The sequence below is a fragment of the Pituophis catenifer genome, unplaced genomic scaffold (genome assembly GCF_029215685.1).
Source record: "Pituophis catenifer annectens isolate HBS135680 unplaced genomic scaffold, rPitCat1.0.hap2 SCAF_2, whole genome shotgun sequence".
In the NCBI taxonomy this organism is placed as follows: Eukaryota; Metazoa; Chordata; class Lepidosauria; order Squamata; family Colubridae; genus Pituophis; species Pituophis catenifer.
The window spans coordinates 150,457,245-150,473,040 of NW_027256882.1; the positions used below are offsets into that span (position 1 = coordinate 150,457,245).

At 39.5% G+C, this 15,796-nt stretch overlaps 1 protein-coding gene across 1 annotated transcript in view; it reads right to left on the minus strand.

Moving 5' to 3' along the window:
* RAB11FIP4 (RAB11 family interacting protein 4) overlaps window positions 1-15,796 on the minus strand; it is a 188,976-nt gene that overhangs the window by 1,657 nt on the left and 171,523 nt on the right. Inside the window, exons 6-14 of the mRNA XM_070934815.1 lie at window positions 14,184-14,318; window positions 11,171-11,206; window positions 10,224-10,323; window positions 9,692-9,795; window positions 7,776-7,916; window positions 6,736-6,817; window positions 4,277-4,414; window positions 2,289-2,444; window positions 113-256 (exon numbers count right to left, since the gene is read on the minus strand). Coding sequence (XP_070790916.1) covers window positions 113-256; window positions 2,289-2,444; window positions 4,277-4,414; window positions 6,736-6,817; window positions 7,776-7,916; window positions 9,692-9,795; window positions 10,224-10,323; window positions 11,171-11,206; window positions 14,184-14,318 — 1,036 coding nt within the window. The remainder of the gene's footprint in view (window positions 1-112; window positions 257-2,288; window positions 2,445-4,276; window positions 4,415-6,735; window positions 6,818-7,775; window positions 7,917-9,691; window positions 9,796-10,223; window positions 10,324-11,170; window positions 11,207-14,183; window positions 14,319-15,796) is intronic.

The following is a 15,796-nucleotide window of genomic DNA, read 5'->3' on the forward strand; positions in this document are numbered from 1 at the left end:
CCAAATGTCAAGAGTTTCCCACCAAGTTAGGTTTTTGCCAAGTTGATTGCTGAGAGATATTTTTACCAGCCCAGACATTTAACTAGTAGCAAATTGCTATTGGTCCCTTTACCTCATCCCTGGAGGCAGAGTCAATCTCAGCTGCCAGTGACTGGGCTTTTGTCTGCGTTGCGAAAAGGTTCTTAGCTTCATAAAGGCTGAGGCTAAGGATTTGCCCATTGAGGTCATCGTTCTGGTCATGGAGTTTTTGATTCTCCTGTCGAGAGAGGAAGGAAAGAATTAAGTGATTAAAGCACCTGGTTACAGTGAGTTCTAGTCCTACCTTAGGCACAAAGCTAGTTGGGTAATCTCGGGCCGGTCCCTCTCTGGGTCTACGACAACTCACCACAGCCAACTCATCATGGCCAACTTGCCATGGCCAACTCGCCACGGGACAATTTGCCATGGCAAATTCACCGCGGAACGAGAGCTACACGAATATCGAAGAAATGGTGGGATGAAAACATTAAAGAAAGGATGCCAAAGGAGGGACAAAATGAAATGTAAATGACAAAAATAAAACTTAATTTTAAAAAATGATTTTAAATAATTGAATTGAATTGTTGAATTGTCCTGCTGCGAGCTGTCCTGTGGTGAATTGGCCCTAGGGAGTTGACCGTGACGAATTGGCCATGGGGAGTTGTCCCATTCTGCCCTCTCTCTCAACCTTAAAAAGCAGGCACGCACAAATCACTTCTAAAATCTAGCCAAGAAAGCTACAGGACCTGTCCAGGCAGTCGCCGGGACTGGAAGACTGACTTGAAGGCATCTGCACAGACGCCCACATACAAAAGGCAAACAAGGAGCCATTTGCTTAGCACCTTAAGGATACTTAAGGGTTTTATCATGGCTATTCACCACCCTGAGTCCTTCGGGAGAAGGGCGGTATACAAATATAATAAACTAAACTAAACTAAACTAAACTAAACTAAACTAAACTAAACTAAACTAAACTAAACTAAACTAAACTAAACTAAACTTCAGATGAACATTTGCTAATTTCCCTTCTCTGCCCCCCCCCCTGACCTCTAAGCTCTACAATTACAAATATTCTGAAAAGGAAGTCTATATGTAAGTTCTTCACCTCTTTCGAGGAAACTAACTGCTGAGTTTACCAGATTATCTATTGCTGCAGGAAAAAGAGTACCATATTTTTCAGACTATAAGATGCACCTGTGTATAAAACGCACCAAGATTTCGAAGAGGTAAGTAAGAAAAAAAAGTTTTTGCCCGGTCCCCAGGAGCACTCTGCAGGCCTCCCAAACCCTCTGCACATCCTGCTTTTTTGCAAAAATAGGTTCATTTTTTGCCTACTTTTGCAAAAAAAAGTGGCGTGCAGCCCTCCCCAGCCCCCAGGAGCACTCTGCAGGCCTCCCAAACCCTCTGCACACCCTGTTTTTGCGAAAAACAGGCCCATTTTTCACAAATATGGGACAAGCGGGGCAGGGCTTCGGGAGGCCAAAAATGGCTGTATTCAGTGTATAAGATGCACCAACATTTCCACCCTCTTTTGGGGGGGGGGGGAGTGTGTCTTATACTCCAAAAAATATGGTAGTTTGCCTTCAGGGTGACACGTAATACCAACTTTTCCCCAAATAACCGCTCCTGTTACTCTGAGCAAGAAAAGAGAAATAAGGGAAAACTGACAATCATCTCTAATAAGGGTTTTTTGGGGGGAGGGGGGAGGACTTGATTTGAAACTTTGCTACAGGAGGGGGTGATCCTTTTCAATTTCAGTAATGTTCTGCGTTGTTTTTCAATCAAATCGGCAGAACCAGGATTTTAAACAGAAAATGTAAAACAGGTTTCCCACATCCAGTCCCACGGCTTTTGTGTAGGCCCTCCGTGGTTTCATTAAGGTGAAATAAAGTGCACCTAAAAGCTTTGCTCTATTTGGCAACCACAAAACAGAGTTGCAAGCTCAATAGTTTCATGGCCATGCGGGACAATAAAAATAGAGGAGCTGCAAGCTTATAAGCAGGAAAAAGAGGTGGAAAATCTGTGCCCTGATAGAAGTTGTTGAGGGACGACTCCCCATGACCCCAGGTAAATGTTATGGTCAGGTCTTATCCATAGTCTTGTGAATGTTAAAATCCACATGCTGAAAAATTTGGCAAAAAAGGAGGCATCTGTAATTGCAGACCAACAAAAGCTCGGGGGTGGGGGGAGTGTTGAGAAATCTTTTGGCTTCCTACTCTTTTGGAGAGAGAAGGTTCGTTTTGCTCCCTCCTTCTCCAGCTGTACCTCACCTGTTTTAGACGTTTAATTTCATGTTCCATTTCCACTTCTCTCGTCTTAGCGTTGAATTCACTCAAGCTGGAAGAGCTTCTTCCTCGACCGGGACGCTCACAGTCAAGCTTATACAACTGAAGGTGTTCCAACTCCTTTCTCAGATCCTCAATGAGCTGCAGAAAAAAGCAGGGCATAAGGAACCATTGTGGCTAGGGTAATCTGGGGCACAAAGCCAATTCTGGCTGATTAAAACTAAGACCTAATTGTAGGAACATGAAGAGCGTAGGGATGTGTTCTTGACTTCACTGCTGACCTTTTGTTGAGTTACAAGTAGCCCTCGACTTACAACCGTTCCTTTAGTGACCATTCAAAGTTACAACGCCACTGAAAAAAGTGACTTGACTGTTGCTCACACTTACAACCATTGCAGCTTCCCCCATGGTCACGTGATCAAAATTCGGATGTTTGGCGACTGACTCATATTGATGCAGCGTCCCGGGGTCAAACCTTCTATGACAAGCAAAGTCAACTGAGGAAGCCAAATTCACTTAACAACTGTGTTACTAACTTAACTGCAGTGATTCACTTAACAACTGTGGCAAGAAAGGTCGGGGCAAAACTCACTTAACAACTGTCTCGCTTAGCAACAGAAATTTGGGGCTCCGTTGTGGTTGTAAGTCGAGGACTACCCGTACTAGTTATGACGGTACCTGAACCAAAATTGCAATGGTTGTTCCTATGATGGCAACCTTTTGTTCAGGCTATTGAAATGATCTGGAAAATTCAGTTAGTTCAAAACAGGGCACAGCTAGGTTGCTTGCAGAGACTAGTTGAATAAGTACCATGCCGCTGGCTGTCAGTCTACTTCCAGGCTTTGTATAATAATCTATTCCTATTAACCTTTAAACCCCTAACTGACTTATTGAAGTAGATGTCCTGGCTTTAAGTCATTTAAAGGTTTATAGGTTAACATAATCCAGGTTATCTATCTGGGGCCTGGATTTTCTCCTGAGGCCTTTCTTCAGTTTCCTATGTCCAACGAGGCAAGATGAAAGGCAATCAGTAATGGAGCTGGCATTGTGCAGTTTGCATGGTGGAGTTTCCTTTAAGAATCTTCACTGTAAAGATTTTACACCTTTAGTATTTTATGACTATTTTGTTGTTATTGTATGTTCCATTTACTGCCATTGATTTTGCTGCTTCTGATTTTTATCTTATCTGTTGTGTTGTTCTCTACAAAAGATTTCATATTTTTGTATTGCTTCAGGCAGCTACTACACAGACTTGTTTTGTATTCTTTTTCATCTGCTCTTTTTTAGAGGTTGATTTTGTGTATGCTTTAAACAACAGTACATCATTCAGAGGACATCTGCTATTGGGCAGTATTAGAAATATTAACTATTTTTTTTTTCATTACAGGAAAAGACATTACAAGACAAGTAAAATAGTCACAAAAATCAAGGATGGAAAAAACTCAAGGGCAGTATTTTACAGGTCTTTTTTTAAGCCTAAAAGCTGTCTAAAGAAATGTCATAACAGAGTGCATACATGAGAAATTTTATATGTTGTGTTTTACCGTGGCTGTTCACCGCCCTGAGTCCTGTTGGAGAAGGACGGTGTACAAATTAAATAAATAAATAAATAAACGAGAAAGCTGCCATACAAGGAACAATTTCAATTTCAATCAATTTCAATTTTAGTCAATTCAAGTTTCAACTTTCCAGATTTATCACCATGAAACCGCAATGCCATCCTCTGGGAATAATCACTGTACCATATCTGAAAGGGCTTTGAGATTTTTAGGAATGCTATTTTTGAAAATGGTTGCTAGCCAGCCATCATTCCTAACACTCCTGCTTCAGTGACACAAGGGAAGCCACCATGCAGGTTTTAAAACTACATTTTTTATTTATATTGAAAATATGATATTTTAGTGTAAAACATCAGCATTAAGAGGGGATACAGAAGATGTACTGGTTGTTATGCCATCAAAATTATTACCAACCTCCTGAGTGGCTTCTCTCTCCTTGTTAAATTCCAACCTGTTCTGCCTCAGTTTATCCATCATCCTTTTATACAAATCCATTTCATCCTTCAGCCTCAGACTGGTATCTTCTAATCTGTCAGACATTCGCTGCCTCTCCTGATGAACGTGAAAAGAAGGTTACAGACTGCCAGCAATTCTAACGGTAGTTTTCAATGTACAGGAAACTATCATTTCAGGGAGTTGATGGAAGAAATTTGCATAGGCATGTAGAAAACCATCATGGTAGGTTTAGAATCTTTCAGGCAAGCAGGTTAATTCTTTCCAACATGGGAAAAATTTCTGAAATGCGGGTCTGTTCAACTTTTCAGAACTTTGAGAAGAGAAACATATCTAAGCTATGCAATCTGTTGCTCAGCCCTCAGATTCTCACTTCAGTTCATGCAATACGTTCGTTTGGGATCTGCAAAACAAGACAGACAATGGCTGGCTGTTTTCTAAATGTCAACAAGACTGCTGTATTGCCTTTTGTTCTGTAAACTGTACACCTCTTTCTCTTTGAAGATCTTGCCAACTCTGTCCAACCATGACTTTCTTACTGTTCCCCTTGGGTTTTTTTTTCATGTTTTGCAACTTCATCATTCCCTCAAACCACCTGAACATACTATTTACTCTTTTCTCTATTCATTTGATGTTCATACAGCACCCTTTCATTCTTGATACTACCTCTTCTAGTTTTACTACACATTCTTAAGTCATTCCCAGTGCAATCAATTCTCAATTCCATACAAGAAGGCGAACAGAAATGTTTTTACACATAACCATTTTGCCTTCCTTTGACTGACCTACATTCATATCCCTTGCAAGAAAGACTATATAATACTTACTCCTTTCCAACAGCATTTACACTAACTCTTAATCCACAAAATGCTATGTTAGCCCGGCAATTTGTTAATTAGAGCACCTATAGCATCAGTTCTAAGAATATCAACAACTATAAAAAGTTATCATGAACCACAGAAATGGAATTTATGTAAATATGAATGTTATGGGTGATATTGATACTGATATGGAAATGCTGTAATGAGTGTAAATTTGTGTTTACTGGGGAATGTCAGATTGTTTGGTTCTTTTGTTGTAAGGCCAAAAGTCAGGGCTCTCACTTAAATGTTCTGCCATAAAGAAAACTCTATGGGAAATTACTGATTTTCTTTGAAGAATGGAATATGGCAGCCCATGTGGTGTAGTGGTTAAAATATTGGATTAGGATTGAGGAGACCCAGACTGTAGTCCATCATCAGCCCTAGAAACCTTATAGCATGGCTTTGAGCCAATTACCAATACTTTTTTCAGTCCTATCTACCCTACATTTTATAGCAGGGGAATGGGATAGAAGGAAGGAAACTTGAGCTCCTGAAGGAAAAGTGGCATATAAATAAAAAAACACACCAAGCAAAGAATCTTCTTTGTCTTTCGTACTCATTGCTATAGAGCTGTAAAGTCATACAGGAAAGGGGATGATTTGATACTATAAACAAATTCTAGTTACAGACTACACATAACTTTAGACACACTCATTGTATGTATGTTCCCTACTATCAAGTCCCACTTGGCCACTGAGAAATCTAAACCTATGATTTACTGAACAAAGTACACAAAGCTACCAGACCCCAAATAGGGAGCCACATAAACATCTGCCCTTCACAACTAGATTTTTCACAGGCACTCAAGTCACATGCCCACATAAAGCAGTGGTGGACGCCACTTTAATCATTTTCTGCAACATAGCTTGGTCTTAGATATCCTATTTATACTACTTGTAAATTAGTTCAGCTGGCTTCACAGAGCACTGTCATACAGCCATTTGTCCTAAGAAGTTGATGCTTCCCAAATTCTGTAAGAAATGCCAAACTGTTCCTAATTAGCTCTGAGTCAGGAATCTGGGATCCGAGCTTCCATACTGCCAATCTATGTGTTAGTTGCAGCCAATTCAAACAACTGACCAGACAAAAGATAACAATAGTATATCTAAGTGCTGCTTCCTCAAGATATCTCTGATAACCTATTTGTCTCCTATGATTGCTTCTACTCAGAAATCCCTTTCCTGGTCTTCTGGTCAAACATGTTGGCCTCACTGGCAGCAAACCTGCTCAGGTAACAACATTTTTTTAAAAAAATAGCATGCAAGATTGAAGCAACGTATATTTTAAAAGCCCTGAACTCTACTAAACAACTCTGCCTCATTTTATTATTCTTAGTTTACCCTATCAATGTACGAGGACTAAAGGCCAAGATTTTATACTGTTTTGTATATATTTTGCTTCCACTGCCTGATCCCAGCAGTACTGCTGCAATGGAATGCTATGTCTTGACCTACAAACCAGTCCACCCAGAGAATTAAAAATTAAGTTGGCTAGGCTGAGACTACAGGCTGGCTTGGAATAGGGGGACATATAGCAAACATTTGCAAACTCTGTTACCTCGTCCAGTTTCTCAGTTTGTGATTTTAGTCGTAGGACAGTGGTTTTGAGCTCACAGTTTTCCTCTTCCAGTTGCTGAACCCTGAAGGCAAGGCAGAAGTTTGGTAATTGAATGTCTAGAAAACAAAAGCTGTTTATCTGCTCTGCTAGGATACAGCTAAATTTGATTCACCAGGGGCAACCTATGAAAAGCCAACGGTAAAAGCATCGCATATCAGTTCTTGAAAGTACCCAAGTTGTTTAATAACTGATGAATTTTTGAAAAAATAATTTTCTCATGTTCTAAGTTGCATCAAATAATTGAAGAAATCACTCTTCTTAATTGAAGAAATCACTCTTCTTAATGAATGGAGTTCATACTCCATTTCCCTTGCTCGGGGATACATTCCCAGCCATCCTCAGAAATAGGAGTACCCAGAGGAAATGAACGTGATGATACACATGTAGCAAACTGAAAAACCCAATGAGAGACTGTATAGTTTAGGATTATTCAGATGGATAGCATCGGATATAGTTTAGGATTAATGAAATGGGCAGCATCCAATAGTGAGATGGCTTTTATTTTATTTTTATTTAATAAATAAATACAAATTAAGCGGGGTGGGGGGGGAAGTTCTACTCTTCATTCAGCCATAAAGTTTAGTAGGCAAATCTAAAAGCAGTCACTCTTATCTCTGGAATAAAAAAAACCCCATCCAATTGATGTTACCAATAAGGATGACTGCATTATGTGTAGGATGCTGCCCTAGTTATATTTATGTTGAACTGTTTTAATAGTTTTAGAAACTTATTTTATTGTGCACTGCACAGAGTCACTTTTGTGAAGATGAGTGGCTATGTACATTTGATAAATAAATTATTGCCTTTGAGTATCTGGCTAGAAACAGTGGGCTTTTCAGCCACTGCATGGGAAAAAGAAAAAAGAAGGCAAATGCACATGTAGAACCACTCTTCATCTGAAATGGGGAAAAAAATCAAAGAGCATTCTGACCATTTTGAGACAAAGCCAGTGAGAGTTTAAAACAGTACTGGGCTGTTACCGTGTGTTTAACAGCTCAATCTCCGTGCTCTTCTCCTTCTCGTATTTGCTGTAGGCTTCTCTGTGCCTCTTGATCTCTTCTTCCAGGGTCTGCTGAGCTGAAGTCTCCTGGTCTTTCAACAGTTCTTCTAACTCATGCACTCTGGTGTAATTAAGCCACACAGATTTCATTCAGTTTGGGAACAACATATCTGAATTACTTCAGCTATCCACCGGATTTAGTATTTCCTACAAAGGTGGGTTTTCTCTTTATATGGCCTTCTCCAATCTGCTGCCACAGATACAGCCCCTTGCTGAGCACATTCACGATACTCCGTTTACTAACATTTCTGCAAATAATGTGTCAGGTCCTCCCATTCCTAAGCCTCTGAAACAACAGTTCAAAAACGCTTAGTTCTATCTCTTCTGATGTAATGATATCATCTTCATATCATATCACATCTAGAAGGCCCCCAACTCTAAATTGCCCCACTTCCCCAGTGTAAAACATTGACCTGATATAATGTTTTGACACATTAAACTACCGACTACATTTAGAAAATATCCTTTTCTTTCTTGGATGGAAAAATAAAAATAAAATATTGCTTCTTTTGTCCACCACAATGCATATTCACTAGCCTTTATCAAGAGCACCTTGCTTTGTTAATCCAGAGGGCCAAAGAAAACATTATTGAAGGAGACTTTCTCACCAGTTTTTAGGTAGTCCTTGATTTACAACAATTTGTTTAGTGACTGTTCAAAGTTGCAACGCAGGGGTGAAATGCTACTGGTTCAGGCCGGTTTACCCGAACCGGTAGTAATAATTGCTACCATTCACCCAAACTGGTAGTAAAAAAAATGCTTTTAAAAGTACGTCAATCAGCTGTGTTGTGCGATCGTTGGAACTTTTAAAAAACTTTTTAAAAGCATTTTTTTACTAGCTATTTGCCCAAACCGGTAGTTAAAAAATGCTTAAAAAAGTAAAAAAAAAAAAAAGTTCTGAAGATTAGCTGTGCGACAATCAGCTGTGCTGGTCAATGTCTGAGCTTTTTTTTTATTTTAGCATTTTTTTAGTACCAATCAGCTGTGAGACAATCAGTTGTGCCTGATTGTCTGTGAGGTTCCTGCTTGTTGCAGGGGCCATTTTGTGTGAAGTCCAGCTGCTTTTGCATTGTGTGTGTGTCAGTTGTGCAGCTTTTGTGTTATTTTTGTGTAAAGTGTGATAGTTTGTTTTTGAGCTCTCTGTGACTCTGTGAGGTTCCTGCTTGTTGAAGGGGCCATTTTGTGTAAAATCCAGCTGCTTTTACAATGTGTGTGAGTCAGTTGTGCAACCACGCCCGCCCAGTCACATGGCCACCAAGCCACGCCCACCCAGTCACATGGCCACCAAACCACACCCACAGAACCAGCAGGGAAAATTTTTGAATTTCACCACTGTTGCAACGGCATTGAAAAAGTGACTTATGGCTGTTTTTCATAGTTATGTCTACGGCAGCATCTCTGTGGTCACATGATCAAAATTCAGGCACTTGGCAAATGATCCATATTTATCACAGTTGCAGGGTCCCAGGGTCACGTGATCACCTTTTGCAACCTTCTGCAAGCAAAATCAATGGGGAAGCCAGATTCACTTAATAACCACGTTACTAACTTCACTGCAGTGATTCACTTAACAACTGTGGCAAATAAGGTCTTAAAATAGGGCAAAATTCGCTTAGCTGTCTCGCTTAACAACAGAAATGTTGGGCTCAACTGTAATTGTAAGTCAAGGATTACCTGTATAATGTTACCCCGTTTTCAAGCAATTCCCATTCAAGTAAGAAACTTTTTCATTTTCAAAAGCAGACGGGAAATAAGTTAAAACTGAAGAATTCTAATGAGAGCTCCCAGTTTCTGCAAACTTGCAAAAAGGACAGAGTAGGTAGCAGATTAAATTACCTGTGAACTAGTTGTGTATTTTCCTGCTTCAATTTGCTCTTCAGGTCCCCATTTGTTACGGTATCATTTTCCAGCTCTGTCACTTTTTTTTCTAAGTAAGTCACCTGCAAAAGAAAATAGGATGTGAGCTGGCTAAGCCCCTAGGAAACTGAGTAGAGGAGAATGAAGTCAGAATGGATCTCATCCATTCCTTTAGTGTCAAACTATCTTTCTAGACAAACTTTGCATAATTCTTCCATTCTTCTGTCTTTGATCTAATTAAATCACTTATCGGTTTTCATATAAATGAAGCCTAGATTGTACAAGTACAGACTTCCTTACCAGATAATTCAATAATTCCTCACCAGATAATTCAACGATTCAAATATGGGCTGCAACTGCAAATCTCAGAGTTTTTTTATTGATCTAGCTCAGTGAGAGCAAACCGTTTTGGGCTCAAAAATCTGGAAAATGCCTTCATCCTTTCTCTTTTGTACATCAACCAATTCCTCAGTGTTGTTTTTTCCTTCAGAGGGATGCAGAAACAGCTTACCTTTTCGGTGATATCATTGTCACACGAATCTATGCTGTCTCTGAATAAGTCCTCTGTGCTGCCATTACTACTGCTGAAGTTGCTGTTGTGGAAAAGCTGCCTGTAAAGACAAGAAAAGACTAAAAACTCTTTGGAAAGCACCTGTTGGAAAAGGGATTTCAGAATATGATTTCATTGGGATTTCTGCATTTGGTGGGATGGGGTGGCCTGAATGGCCCTTTCAACTCTGTAATTCAGTGTGTGTGGGGGGAGATAATATTAATTCTAAAATGACTTTTTAAAATAAGGGCAGGGACGTGAACTTGCTGAGAGTGACTGGCCCAAGGTGTCCCAGCTGGCTTTCATGCATAAGGCGAGACTTGAACTCACAGTCTCCCACTTTCTAGTCTGGTGCTTTAAACACTGTTCTGAGAGTAGGACAATCCCGGTGCAGCCCCCCACACCAGTGGTGGGTTGCTACCGATTCGCACCGGATCGGGCAAACCGGTAGCAGAGGTGGCAGCTGGAGCCTCCACCCACCCGCCCAGAAGCTACTGCACATGCGTAGAAGAGCTGTGCGTGTGAGCGAGCAAGTGAACTGGTAGCGACAGGATTTTGAACCTGCCCCTGCCCCTCACTGCATTCTGCCCGCTTTTTACTCACTGAGGAATTATTTTGTCCTCAAGGAGAGGATTCCGCCCCCTCCCTGCCCTGCCTTCCCAGGCAACATCTCAAAGAACACAAAAAACTGAATTTGCTTAGCTTCTGCCATTTTAGTTCTGATACTGACTGACGAAGTACTTTGAGACAGAAAAAGGTTGCCTTTACCACAGATCAAAAAGTGTCCTGATACAATTGAATTTAGACATTATTCAAACCATGTGGCTCTTCCCTCCCCATGCAATTATCTAAATGTGCTTGCAGCTGTAAATGATTTAGATTTGATAATAATCTACCATGCCTCTTACCTGCCAAAAGCTGTACTAGAGATCTTTCTGTTTGGGCTGGAATTAAAAAAAAGAATAGATGCAAGAGATTTTAATTGCAATAAATGTTCCCATTCCAATAATTCTGGAATATAGTTGAGTCATTAAAACATAATAAAACTACAACCTCAAACCTTCATATTAGACAGCAAGCCCACAGAATTTGGTGGATAGGCTCCTGAATCAGGTATGGAGGCCTGTGCCACAGTTATCTGCTCACAATTAGACCCTTTTTACAGCAGACTGAGGTAAGCAGCATTTAAAGGATTGAGAGTTATCACTCGGCTTCCAGACCTTATGAAAGGATGAAGAAGGCCACCTAGTGATGCCTTGATAACATATCAGAAGTGATGTGACCAACCCCTTCAGGAGTTTTTGATTTTGGAGGAATTAAAAATAGGGTGGCACCCTTGAAATCATTTAAAACCCTTAAAAATGCCCCCAAAATGCAACACAATCTTGGGAGTAGGCCCCAATTGGCATGTTGTGTGGAGCTGCACCCTGTTCAGTTTCCCTCATTGTCCATTTCGAGAACAGGTAGCTACTGGGTAAGTTCAACATGTAGAATAGATTGATTGTGCTGTAAGAAGGGTCTTGCCTGATCAGACCAACTGTCTATCTAATCCAGCATCCTGTGCCCTTCCAGGTTTTTATGGAAGCTGACAAACATCACTTCACTAGTTTCCTGCCACTCTTGCTTCCGAGTTTTTGGCACTCAAGAGTCATTATATTTTTGCTTCTGAAGAAAACATGTTGCCCTCATAACTGATTGACATGGATGATTTTATCCTCCATGAATTTTATTCTCTTTTAAAGCTATTCTCATTAACACCATTATAACATATACTAATGACTTCAATAATTAATGTGCAAAGCAACTTTTTTTTAACGATCAAAGGAATAAATAAATTCATCATTGAAAGGCAGTGAACAATAAGAAAGCAACTTTTTATATTTTAAATCTGTTACACATATCTCCATGGCGATTAAAAAAAAATTGGATTACTGATTTTTGAAATGGGAAGTTAAAACTGCCAAAAGAGATATGGAATTTTTCTTTAATTCGGGGATTTTTTTTGTAATATTGAGGTGTGCATTTTATCATTGTATTCTTCTTTTATTCTCATTTTTGTTATTGTTAGCTACCAAGTTTGCTGTCCTTTTGGATTGAAAGATGGGTGCAAGATAAATACTGAGGAAGAAGGGTGGTTAAGAAATATGAAATATAAATACACATATACATTAAAACCAACATTTGGAAGGGTATTACTTGATGGAATTGAGAATAATGGTGGGAATGGTGTCATTCATAGGTCGGTGGCACAGTAACGGAACAGTAACAGAACAATTATTAAAATAAACCTCAGTATAAAATGGAAGAAAAAGAGCCAACAACGTAGACTCTGTTCCACTATGGAAAAAAAAAGTAATGTTCTTTCTGTCAATAAATGATCAGAGTTAATACATAAATGGGAATCTCAAATAATCAGAATCTTCCAGACTCAGACTGAATTCACTATGGTAATACTTGAAATTCAGGGGAGCAGAAAAACTCAGTGGTTGCTGTCCAATGGCTGTATCTTGGGACTGAGAGTAAGATAGGTGTAAAAAAAAGGTAAATGGTGAAGTCATATCAATGATAACAGTCTCAACCCAAGGCACAAAATCTTACACATTTTTCCTTAAACTTGGTCACCGACTGAACCTGGAATTTCCATGCACAAGAGAAAAAAAAAAAGCATGAATTCTATCACTCTGTCATGTCCCTTCCTATTAACTATTTAAAAGGCTGTTACAATTACATGGATGATAGGAAAAAGACCAATCACTCACTATATATTCACATAAAGCACGGGGGGGGGGGGGGGGAAATACTGTCCTTAGACAGATATAGCAAAGAGTGACTCATTTTTCAGTTCCGCAGTACACACCAGCCTTTTTAGTGTTGTTCCAGCATTAAGATAGTACCGTATAAACTGAGCTTCAGCTAAAGTCTTTGGCAGCATTCAGTGTGGGGATAAGAAGCTGACACCTTTGTGAAGGTGACACAGCAGCTGAGCAGTGTAGCCATTGACACACATGTGTAGACTACAGGTATTCAGGAACCCCAAAGCTTGAATCAAACCAACAAAGGCAATTTTTGATTGGCTAGATATGCTGGCTTATTTCTCAAAACTGTTGAGGCACTAGCGCTTTACTCAATGATTAAAAAATGTATCCTTTCAAGCAGGGTGGATAAAAATCAATGATTTTTTTTTAAAAAAAATAAAAAAAATCTGATTTTTTTATTTAAATCGGATTTATTTTAATAAAAAACTTTTGGGGTAAAAATCTATCGTAAGATAGTTTTCTGTTTAAGATACATAAATAATTTAGTTTATTCAGCATGAAATGGAGCTTAGTTATGTAGCATGAGGCTGCATATTCTGCAACACTATCGGTGAGTCAACAGTGGGTCAAAGGAGTAGCAGAGATGAGAGTTGCTCTTTAAAAATTATGATTTAAATCGAGTTGATTTAAATCAAGCCTTTTTACTAGTGATTTAAATCATGATTTAAATTGTGATTTAAATCAACTCGATTTAAATCAAATCCACCCTGCTTTCAAGAGAGCCCATCCTTTTAACAGCAAGAAATGGATTTTGCTTACTAAATTATAAACTGAACAACCAACTTCTACTGACTGTCTCTCAAAGGGGCCTTAAAACTGAGATCTCACCGCTGCGCAAAGCATTTAGTTAAAAGGCTTAATTGACTCTACAAGTCTACTTAGAAGCAAGGACAACTAGATTTAATGGGACTAACTATCATGAAAACGCATGTAAGTCGCTGTAACAACAAAATAATAGGTTAACTACCACCATTATAAAAGGGTATCTTACCCTGGCAAAGCTTGTTTCACTAAAAAAAGTTATAAAAACCAGATAGCTGAATATACTCATTCCCAACATCCTTTTCAACAAGATTCTCAGTGAAGCTTCTTTGGGCTTACTCACCTGTTGGCTTTTAGGTTTTTCAGTCTGGCTTCCAGATCATTAAGGAGGTTGATTTTCTTGCAGCACTGGGTGCAATAGACATCTAAGAGCTCACTGTTATAGATATGCCTCATTTTCCGTGGGGTCTGACCAGCACTGTTGGTGGAAAGACAGCGAGTTACTAAATTAGATCCTACAGGCATTATGAGGTCAAGCTAGATTCTGGTTGTTTTTGCTTTATTTTATTTTGTTTTATTTACTGCTCCTTATGGCCAGTGGTGAAATCCACTTACCTTTGCTACTGGTTCAGGAACGGGAGCACACAGAAGCACATGCGTGCTATGTGCGCGCGTGCCTCTTCTGCGCATGCACAGATGGTAAAAAACTGGGACGTAATGACATCCTGGCGGGTGGGCGGAGCCTCCCGCCACCGGCACTACCAGATTGGTGAGCCGGATAGAACCAGGGGGATTTCACCGCTGCTTATGGCCATAAATACAGTTTCTTTTAAAAATCCCATTATTCAAAGATTTATAGGCATTTCCTTATGCTCAGAATGCTCCTGATATGTCTATTCTAACTATTCTATATACATTCCACTTTTTACTTGCAACCAAAACATCTCTCTTCAAGCAGTTAGTGACTATCAATTAAACACTTATTATTTATATCAGGTTTTTTTTTAAATGTGGACTTCAGAATTAATAGTGGTGATATTCTCATCCATGTTCCCTTAAGGAAGATTTATCAAGGTAGCCAGCCTCTGGGAACAACCCACTTCCTTCACTACATCAATTCTCTCTCAGGAGGAAAACTGTGAAGAAAAAACTTGTGAAAACTAAATTGTCCTCCAGATAGGAGGAGGAAGAATGGATTTGACTTTCCACTATTTTTTCCTCAATGTCAGTTCTACTCACAGGCATAAGTAGAGCTTTCTAGATCAGTCTTTCTCAACCTTGGCAACTTCAAGACATGTGGACTTTAATTTCTAAAATTCTGGGAGTTGAAGTCCACATATCTTAAAGTTGTCATGGTTGAGAAAAACTCTTCGAGATCCTCAGACAAACCCCTCAGATGCCACCCCCAGCCCCCAATAATGAGAGATCTGGTGTTGAGCACTTTCCTCACCCAGCACCAATTGAGGGCAGCTGGAGTAAAGTGGGGGAGGGGAGTTATAGTTGCATCTTTTCTCTCTGGGAAGCCTAGGAGTCTCATGTCCTTGCAGGATCTGAGTTGGATAACTCCTGCTTTGATTACCCATAAATTGTTAATCCAATTTATCTGATGAACCTGGGGGGAAAATACTGTACAAACTTCCAGGCCACATAAGCAATAGCAATTTCCAATACTTTAACAAGACTAAAGATTCCATACTGAATTATCTTGTTATTCAGACTTTCCATTAGTATCTTTCAATTCTGGCATTAAAAATCACACATATGAAAGTATTTTCCATGCCAACCTGCCTTATTGTCTCTTTTATTCATTAAACATGAAACTCAGTCAACTGGACATTTAAAATGTATCACAAATACCATTGACTGGTTGCCAATGGTTGAAATGGGTTGCTGCCAGCATCCTAGGTATTAACCAAGTGTCTTCTTAAAATATATGATGTTCCAACTAGCATTTTT